Consider the following 10,677-nt stretch of genomic DNA (forward strand, 5'->3'; position numbering starts at 1 on the left):
ATGCATATCGCGAAGTGAAATGAACCGTGTTCAAATGTAAAGTGAACCAGCCGAGCCTGGAACATTTCATTTTGATGCCATGTTCGTCATGTCGTGCCAGGAAGACTCGTCGCTGCTCGCTCTCATCGTACAACATTTAAAGATGAACGGCTTGATGGCCGTAGCTCAAGTGTTGGAAGAACATGTCAGCCAGGTAACAACACAAAAAATGGAGAAACATATTTGACATTTTTTAATATCCGTTTTGTGTGCGTGCCATCTGTTCTCATTTTATTTAATGGCAGACAGGCGACGAAGAAGAAGGCGAGAAAAATAGAATTGAAATGTGCATTTAGAGTTTAAAAGAGGGTTTATGGAAGGAATAGAACATGAAGTACAGTTGGAGGAGGTGTGTTCCAATTCTCTCTGCTGCTGACGTTGCTAAGCTTGACCAACCTAAAGTCGATGCTTGTATGTCAAATATCTACTTTATGTAACATTATGAAAGCACACTCGTATCAAGTATCCCTTAATATGATCATATTTTTTGACCCATGTGTACAGCAAGACAATATTTTATGTATTGATACATAGCAAGATATTTTTCTAACATGGCCAGACTTTTTTTTAAATGTTGTATTGTTTATAGAAATACATTATTTTAAACAGGACATGTTACATCTATTTAAAATGATTATGTAAGCATGCTCGTTTTGCATAAAGCATCATTATGTTGTTCATTTTTACTCATGTGTACGGCAAGACATTTTACATGACATGCATCAGTATAGCTTATAAGCACACAACAAATTAACCCATGCTTTAAAAAACATACAGTTCATGTAATCAATATTTCCAGAACATTGACGTGTATTTAAAATCACATTTTTTAACCGGAAAGTGACTGACATTTAGTTTAGTAAGACCGTGTCCATTTTTTTTGTGTGCAGGTGGAGATGCCAAACATGAGCTTGAACCTACAAGACATCTACAACGGATGGCTAAAGTAAGCAAAATTTAAAAATGAATCTTGCAAACAAAATGTCTGCCGTCATAAAATGCACCATCAATTATAGTCTTGTACGTTCCATTTATATGTTGCGTGCGTACAGGCTGTGCTCGCATACCCAGCATGCCGTGCAGCCAGCCGACGGTTCCGATGCGCCCAGCCAAGTTGAACCCCCAAGAGACGACAACATCGATGCTGAAGCTCTGCCTGGTAAGTTTGCTTGTTAAATTTTTTTTATGGTCTTGTTTGTGTTTTATTTTTACCGGTTTACTTTTGATTTAGCCTCTAAGGCAGAAGGCGTGGAGCGCACCAACGGACACGACCACAATGGATGCCACTCGCATCAACCTGAAGAGGAAGAAAAAACACAAGAGGTAAATAAGGTCACCAGAAATGTGATGGATATTGATAGATGTATGATGCAGTGCACTTGTACAAGCACAATAATTAACATATTTGAAAGTGAATACAGATAATGAATTTGATTTTATGGTGATGTGTACCTAATGAATGTGTAATGATATATAATGCAATCGAATATGGATTTTTTTCCCTAGCATTTTTATTTATTTTTTATTTTTTCCTTTTCCCATATTAGAGATTCATCAAAGTTTTTTTTAAAATATATATATATATATAGTATAATAGTAGTACTTTGTATGCATATATATTCTTTTTTTTTTTTTACTGTGTATTTTAGTGCATAATTATAGTCAGATTTTTGCCATTCAACTGTTTATTTCTTATGAAGGGTTATTGAGAAAACTGGACTCAAATTGTATTGATAAACGACCTGATATCACATTTGATGAAAACCTCGACTCATTTGACAAGTTCATGAAAATATCTTGGTTATATATTTGTTCCGATAATTCCAATAAAAAAAAAAAAAGTCGGTGCCAGTATGGATTGTATTGTTAAATTGTACGATACATTACCAGTCGTAACTCATTCTTTAAGTTCTGTAAGATTGCAATATCAGAATGTATTTTGTTGTTTAAGCTTATGATACACTATCAATCGAATTGAATCAACTATTGATTTTGTTGCTGTTCGAGGTCACACTTCATGAAAATTGTCTCATTCCAATTTGATTCCATGTACAGTGAGCACTTTGTACGGAGTGACGGTTGTTTTTAAAGTGCTTTATAAACAAAGTTGAGTTGCGTAATCTCCACACATTATTGTTACTGGGATGATTTTTACTGATACAACTGGATCACATATTGATAACGTTGTTGATGTAAATATTGAAATATGGATGTATCGTATCATTTATAGACTTGCTACTATCCATTGTGACACTACCCCAAAAACTGGAATTTGTAGTTGCAAAATAAATGTATGGTGAAGCCTATTATGTGATATCAGATATCAGTTATGTGATATCAGAATTTGACGAGCTCCTCTGCCCAAAAGTGAAAGCTGACTGTCCACAAATGCACAAATAACTTTGGCTTTGTCGGGCGGAAGCGGGCGAGCCCGAAAGTTTGATGTTCCGTTTGGTTGCACACGCATAGCTGCGCTCCACTGGCCGTAATAATGGCGTGCGTGTGTGTGCGTGCGTGCGTGCGCTTGTCTCAATCAATGACAACACGACACTTTCACACACGTCTGCCTCGCCTGTTTCCACTGCAGATGATCTGCTTTGTGTCTGCAATCAAGTGTCACCTCACAGCAAATCATCATTCTGATGTCATGTTGTTTTTCAGGCTTTTGTACAACAAACACAAAATTCGATTCAAGCAGAAAGTTGTCAAGGAGCATTGAGCGTTAACTGGCCTGTCGTCCTCTTCCTCCCGCAGCCAGAAGTTGACACGGATGCCTCGTTGGAGTCAAGTGTCAATCAAAAAGAGGCCAGGCCCTTACCAACGGAAGCAACCAATGATTGCTCGGACGACACACAGGTGCAAGAAAGTAGAATCGGCTTGAAAGATGAGCAAGAAATGTTTTGCACCCATGACGTCCCGCCTCCTGCAGGTATGAGCGGCCAATCACGGCCCAGCAAAGAAGCAACGCATACACACAGACACACATTCGCACAATGTTCTCTTTGGCACTTTGGCGGCAAGACTTGCAAGCGGCTGTGAAAATGTCTCATTTGTAAACGGATTCTTTCAAATGAGTCCGTGCAACTTTGTTCTTGCAAATTTATACCATTTTATTGTTCTCCAGGAAGTAAGACTTTACGCTTGTAAGATTACATCTTTGTTCAGTCAAATTATGCAACCATTTATTCCTTCACCTCTTCTCATGAATATATGACTTAAGTATTGGAAGAAATATTTTATTCTTGAAAAAAACTTTAATAATAAAAAAAAAAGGTCACATAATACTCTAGCTTTTTTTTCCGAATTTCCTTTTTTTTTTAAATAATTTTTTGCCATTTAAGAAAAATACTGCATTCCCAAAAGAGTATAATTTTATCCTATTAAGAATTATTTTACTACTTCTTTACCCTTTAAATTTGTTTAACTTACTTGTTGAAATATTGTGCTTTTTCTTTAAAAAAAAAAGGCTTTATTTCTTAAAAATAATAAATAAAATGTTATTCTGGAACAAAACCAACCAATTATTCCTTCATTTCCTCTAGAAATCAGACATTACTGTTGCATTATACCTTTTTTTTCCTCCAAAGAAACAACTATTCTAAAAAGAAAAAACTTAATTCAGTCAAGATTGCAACTTTTCTTGGAACAAACGTGACTTATTGTTCCTTCCTTTCCCCTTGAAAAAAAGATGCCTTAATTGTTTCCATATTATGCCGTGGCTGACTTTATTCTTGAAAACAACCTTATTTGACTTTATTCTGGGAAAAGTTCAACTGCATTCTTGATAAAAGACTTTTTTCTGAGAACGTCTGCCATTATTCTTTGCAAAATACCTCTTGTTAAGTTTACCCTTAAATCGTTTTTTCCAACCATTTATTCATTCACCTGGGCATTGTTTTTAGATGCTGACATCAAGACTGAGCGGAACGACGATGAGGTCGCCAAGGTAACAAACACTTCTTAGGATGTAAACAAAAAACTATAATAGTGATGGCTGGTGATGACTTGGGGGCGTGTGTTGAAAAGATGGAGGTCAGTGATGTCACAGTGAAGTCGGAGCAAGAGGACAACCAGACGGGGGCGCTGGAGTCTCCCGATAACGGTTAAAAACAATTTTGTCGTAGCCACGTGATGACATTTTTGTACAGTTTTCAACCATTTCAAACCGAATGTGTGTCCTATTTTAGATAAGATGGCGGCGGAGGAGCGAGACCACGTGGATGTCGCCATCACCCTCAACTTCGACGTAGTCAAAACAGAAGTTTGTCTTGCCGAAGAAGCGGCAAGCCCCAAGAAGAAGAAAAAGAAGAAGACGGCTCCTGAGGAGGATCAGAAGACGGAGCGGGACGATCCGCCAGAAAACACGAAGAAAGGCAAGAAGAGGAAGAAGGAAGACAAAGAAAAGGAGCAGCAGGAGGTGGAGGAAGATGTGGCTGCACCGGTGGAGAAAAAGAAGAAGAAGAAGAAAAAGAAGAGGGAGGAGGAGGTGGACGACGAAGGTCTGGGAAATGAGGAGGTGCAGTGCGATGAAGGAGCAGCAGGGGGCAACAGAGAGCTGCAAAAGAAGCTGGAGGCCGAAGGTACAAAACTGAAAAGCTGCTTATTGTTGTTGTAAAAATATTTTTTCTTGAAAAGCAAAACTTAATTCTTGAAAAACAAATAACAAACACCCTTACTCTTGCAAAAACCTGACATCATTCTTGAAAAAAGATGACTCTGTTCTGTGATTAGAATACTTTGGAAAAAATATGACATAATTATTAATAATAAATACAAATAATTAATTAAATGACTTTATTCTTGACAAAAGATGGCTTCATTCTTGAAAACTCTGCTTAGAATCTTCATAGATTCTTGAAAAAACAACTGTATATTGTTTGTAAAAGAACTTTGTTAAACATTGAAAAATTATTCTCATAAGTTTGAGGTTTTCCTTCAGCGTGCCACTAAAACTCTATGGTCTCTATGTTTGTTCCCAGCGCAAGCCAAAGTGTCGTCTAACTGTGGAGTTTTCTTTCTTTTACAAACCCAATTCCACTCAAGTTGGGACATTGTGTTAAGCATAAAAACAAACTGAATACAGTGATTTGCAAATCATGCTCAACTTATAATTGAATACACTACAAAGACAAAATATTAAACATTCAAACTTGATTGTTTTTAACTTAGAATTGGCTGCAACACGTTCCAAAAAATCAGGGACTGGTGGCAAAAAAGACCGAGAAAGTTCAAGAATGCTCATCAATCAAACACCTGTTTTGAACATCCCACAGGTGAACAGGCTAATTGGGAACAGGTGGGTGCCATGATTAGATGTAAAAGAAGCTTCCCTGAATTGTCGTTCACAAGCAAAGGCGAGGTTCATCTCTTTGTCAACAAGTGCGTGAGAAAATAGTCGGACAGTTTAAGGACGATGTTGCCCAAATGTACAATCACAAGGAATTTAGGGATTTCGTCATCGACTGTCCAGAATATCATCAAACGCTTCAGAGAATCTGGAGAAGTCACTGAATGTAACAGTGACAAACATGGCCATGCCGTTTTTTTTATATATATTTTTTTGTTTTTTATGTTGCAGCCATAACATTCTATGTTAATGATGCTAAAAGCAATCAAGTTGACCAGTCTGAACATTAACTCATTCACTGCCATTGACGGCTATAGACGTCAAAAATTAATTTGAACTATTTCTGTTAGTTTAACTTTTTTTTTTTTCACTTTTGTTAAGAGTATGAGAACCTAGGATTTTTTTAATTGTACATTTAGAACAAATATAACATTTGTGATTATTTGTGAGTTAACTAGTGAAGTCATGCAATTAATTACAATAAAAAAATAATAATTGCCTGACGCCCCTAATTTTTTAAAAAAAAATTATCGCGTCAGGTGATTAAAAATGTTAATTGTAATTAATCGCATGACTTCAATAGTTAAGTTATGATTAATTACAAATTTGATATCTGTTGAAAATGTACAATAAAACATGTTTCTAGGTTTTTATATTCTTGTTAACAAAAGTGGGAAACATTTTAAACTAATAGAAATAGTTCAAATACATTTTTGATGTCTATAGCTAAATATTTTGTCTGAGTGTATTCAATTAAACAGAGGTTGAACATGATTTGCAAATCATTGCATTCCGTTATTATTTACATTTAACACACCATCGCAACTTCATTGGAATTGGGTTAGTAGTATTTTTCGTAGCCTTTGCGCCGATCGAACTGGATGTAATGGCCGTTTGCGCCGTTGTTCACCTTTTGTGGGACGGAACAAAGTCTTAGATGTTGCTGTTTCCTCTTCTGTCCTAAAGGTGGTGCCGCCACCAAGCTGTCCAATAGCAAGAAGCGACGTCTGAAGCGACATCGACAAAAGATGCTCCTCCGCGAGAAGCAAGCCACGTTGCTAAAGCAACAGCAGTTGGACGTGAGCGAGGAAGAGCAAACTCCGCCGCTTAAACCCTCCAAACGAGATGCGGATGACGCCATCTTGGAGGAGGACACACCAAAGAAGAAGACGATGATGATGCAGGACGAAAACCAGTCTCCTACCAGCACCGCCAAGAAAGCCAAGAAGAAGACAGCAACCAGTGAGGAAAAGGTCGAGGATGCTGCTGACTTTTTAGAGGCCGTGAGCAAGAAGAAGAAAAAGAAGAAGAAGAGAGCAACCGATGAGGAGGCGGTTGAGGGAACGGAAAACGGCGGGAATGCTAACGACTCACTGGAGGTGAAGAAGAAGAGAGGAGAGGATGATGAAGCTGCCCAAAATCACGAAACGCCTGTCAAGACAAAGAGTAAGAATCTATTTCAAAGTTTAAAATTAATTTTTGTTCCAGGGCTAGTTTATCAACTACTACCCAACTAGTTGTTGTCCAATTCAAAACCAGGAAGTAAACCTGATGAGTTAAAAAAAATAAAAAATAATAATAATATATATATATATATATATATATATATATATATATGAAAACAAAGTTTTTCAAAGCTTGCTTAACAATCCACTTTTCCCCATTCTCTAACTGGAAATGTGTTGTGTCCATTCTGACTCACTTAACTCATTCACTGCCATTGACGGCTATAGACGTCAAAAATTCATTTGAACAATTTCTATTAGTTTAATATAAAATTTCCACTTTTGTTAACAAGAGTGTGAAAACCTAGATTTTTTTAATTGTACATTTAGAACAGATATCAAATTTGTGATTAATCGTGAGTTAACTAGTGAAGTCATGCGATTATTCACAATTAAAAAATTTAATCGCCTGGCGCCCCTAATTTTTTGATAATCCTTTATTTTTTTTCTTCGAGTCAGGCGATTAATTTTTTTTATTGTAATTAATCACATGACTTCAATAATTAACTCACGATTAATCACAAATTTTAGATCTGTTCTAAATATTCAAACATTTTATTTTTTAGGTTTTCATACTCTTACTAACAAAAGTGGAAAAAGTGTCAAACTAATAGAAATAGTTCAAATTAATTTTTGACGTCTATAGCCATCAATGGCAGCGAATGAGTTAAAAGAAGGTGAATGACTTCCTGTTGTTGTTGCAGAGAAGAAGAAGGTGAAAGGCAAAATAGTGGAGGACGAAGTCGCTCAACTCATGGTATGATGCAAACGCAACATCGCAGATCATAGCAGTACTTGAGCTGCCATAAAAATGGGTCCCCAAGAGGCCATAAATGACATGGAAACGACCACACAGCTGTCTGATTGCATGTGTTGTCAACTTCCAGTGATGATGCTATGACATCATTCATTGTACATTTGAACTTCTTGCAAAAAAAGAAAACTGGGAAAAAAAACTTGCCATTTCCCATACAATACGTGTTTGGTAGTGTTGGGAAAATGAAGCTTCATGAACCACTTGCAATATTTTTTTTTTTACTTCTCTTGATGGTGCTCTTGATAAAGAAGAACATTTGAATTTGATTGCTTTTCTATTGCATCAAGAGCACCATCTAGAGGAGTTAAAAATATCGCAAGTGGTTCGTGAGGCTTCATTTCTCATCACTAGTGTTCAGTAGTGATGCACCGAATATTCGGCCACAGAAAATTTTCGGACGAAAATGGCTATTTTTGCCATTTTCGGCATTCGGACAAAATACATTTAAAGCCGAAAGAATAGGATGTTGTGATGACGCAAGCAAAAAAAAAAAAAAAAACGCTGCAAGCAAGCGTCTGTTTGAATTAAACAGCGAACGCGGGGGTGAGTGTCCGCCTTGTCTTCTCGCTGGCTTTTCAACCGTGTGAGTTTACATCGGTCGGTCGGTCGCAGCAGCTCCCGGGGTCATTGATAGGGGCGTCGCTTGGCGTACAACATTTAAGTGGATCGAAAAAAGACAGAACTGCCGTGTACTGCAGTACAGGTGAGCCACTCTTTCTCCCGCAGCGACTTCTCCTTCTTTTTTTTTATTTCTTTTTTTTAATTTCTTTTTTTATAAGAGCCCCTCGAACTCTTCCACTTTTTCACCGGCATCCCGGTGGCCGCGCTGAATACTTTAGCTAATGCTAGCACTATTGCTATCAACAGTTTTGAACTCGGAAACACTTACCGCTATCTCCGGGTGGCGACACACCTGTACAGGACGCTGTGTGCGACTTTGCAGTCCGTTCCCAAAGCCGATTAGCTGGTACGAACAAATGTATTATTATTTTTTTAAACGTTGGTGAATATGTGAATGTGCTGATTTTAAGTGCGCCGCACACATCCGTGCCTGCCTTTGCAAACTACATTGACTATAAAGTGCAATCGCACCGCCAGAAAATGCTCACCCCTCGTTTGGTGTTTAATGTACCATTAGCCAACATGTCTGCGGTGTGGGCACATTTCAATTTATATTGTGCTTGGTTAAAAAGCCAGTGCTAAATAAATATTTTATAATAATATTATAATTTTAATTAATTATGATCAATGCAATGATAGTAAAAATTGGCATAATTTTTTTTTCAGCATTTCGGTTTTCGGCCAACATTTTTCGTTTTCGGTTTCAGCCAAACATTTTCATTTTCGGTGCATCCTTAGTGTTCAGGCTAAACAAAAAACACTCTTCCAGATTGAGAAGCTCATTTGGTCCTTTGATGGAGCTGGAAAGTGACCCACAAAAAAATAAAAATAAATAAATAGTGCTGTCAAAAGTTTAAGCTAAAATGGCTACGTTTAACGTAGCACAGGTTGTGTTTGAGCAATGTGAATTGTCTCTCCATAAAAGGAAAAGATTGACCCTGACTTTGTGTATATTCATGTTTCAGTGTGTCTAAAGACCACCACATTGGACCAGAAAAACACAAGACGACAAAACTTGTATCTTAACCACCTTCACTGAAACCTCTGATTGTCTTTATTCATGTTAAATCAAATGTGTCACATTACCTTTGTTTTCATGTTGTCAGTTGGATACTTCCAGTGTGTCGTCCATGTTTTTGTGCTGAAGAAATACATTCCATTAGCCACAAATTGGACAAAGGTGTTGGCTTTCCTGTTCACTTGTTATATTCTTCCTCATCACAATCATTACATTAAAGAGGAGACATGTTACGAACAATCGAGATTTCAATCTTTTCTACAAATATGTGTGTGCTCACCCATCATCATCATCATCATCATCATCAGCCTTCTTCATGTTTGGCCATGTCAAGCACCGCACCACACCACTGCATGACTTGCCAAGTGTAATTCAGTGGCTTGGTGATGAAATGTTGCATCCATGGAATCTCTATAACACTCAACTTAAGTGAGATAACAACATTAGCTTCTAATAAACATTTATTTGATTACTCTGAAGTAGTGCCCACAAAAATGCTTACATTATCTTCGCGTCGGCTTGTTTCACAGTCTTGCTCTGCTTCCGTTTACAAAGTGCTGTCTGGTGTGCAGGCGCCACCTAGTGGTATGTGAGAAAATTACAAAATTAATTAAATGTTACAGTGGCTTAATATTTAATATATGCTCAGTAGAACAGCTTGTTTTCAGATAATAATAAAACAATACATTTTACTTTATTCTTTAAATTAAAAAAGTACAGTGCGCATGTGCCTCTTATATTACCCAAAACATGCAGTAAAAATGTCAATTATTCTTAAGGCTTTGACGGAAGTATGTCACGGACGTTATTAAGACACTTGAGAACTCTTTAAACTGTGTGGGGGGAAAAACATGTCTCTATTGAGTGCTTGTGTCGTGGTACCATCAACGTGTGTTGAATTGTTGTTTGTTCAAAGTGCTGACAACAACTAAAGCTTTTTCAGTGAGTGAGGACAGAATGGCTGCTGACATTTAAAAGTGTTGCGCACAGACAAAGTAAAGTGCTGCATCGATCCAAGTAACATACCACCGCTTTTACGCTTAATGAGGGACAAAGAACAGCAACAATAGGTCATTGACTTTTCTTGGTGAGGGGGGACAAAACAAGTGAGACATGCCAACAAATACACACACTCTTGATTTCATCTTTTTGTGTTTACTGGACAAAAGTCTTTGGACACCTACAGGAAGTTAACGTGTATGTATTGGGAAACGTACAGGAAGCAAAATGGTGGGGGGGGGGGGGATGTCTTTTGGACAACAGTAAAGGGACATATGAAGGTTGTGAGGATTAATTTGAAGACAATTTGGACAAAAGTAATGGAACACAG

The 10,677-nt window shown here is 37.4% G+C and overlaps 1 protein-coding gene and 1 long non-coding RNA gene across 2 annotated transcripts; one reads left to right on the forward strand and one right to left on the reverse strand.

Moving 5' to 3' along the window:
• On the forward strand, window positions 1–9,591 carry LOC147181011 (uncharacterized). Its single transcript, XM_086076701.1, has 11 exons — window positions 1–193; window positions 930–985; window positions 1,092–1,198; window positions 1,271–1,362; window positions 2,794–2,968; window positions 3,942–3,985; window positions 4,066–4,141; window positions 4,227–4,619; window positions 6,353–6,832; window positions 7,596–7,648; window positions 9,295–9,591. The coding sequence occupies exons 1-11, from the start codon at window positions 80–82 to the stop codon at window positions 9,301–9,303; spliced, it is 1,599 nt and encodes a 532-aa protein (XP_085932827.1). The 5' UTR covers window positions 1–79; the 3' UTR covers window positions 9,304–9,591.
• On the reverse strand, window positions 9,356–9,889 carry LOC147181012 (uncharacterized). The gene is made up of 3 exons (XR_015094891.1): window positions 9,850–9,889; window positions 9,628–9,771; window positions 9,356–9,470 (listed from the first exon to the last, which is right to left on the reverse strand). It is a non-coding gene; the product is annotated as an uncharacterized LOC147181012 (long non-coding RNA).
• Between the last annotated feature and the right edge of the window lie 788 nt (window positions 9,890–10,677).

Source organism: Leptonotus elevatus, chromosome 1 (assembly GCF_054856555.1).
Source record: "Leptonotus elevatus isolate MCC_2025b chromosome 1, RoL_Lele_1.0, whole genome shotgun sequence".
NCBI classification, from domain to species: Eukaryota; Metazoa; Chordata; class Actinopteri; order Syngnathiformes; family Syngnathidae; genus Leptonotus; species Leptonotus elevatus.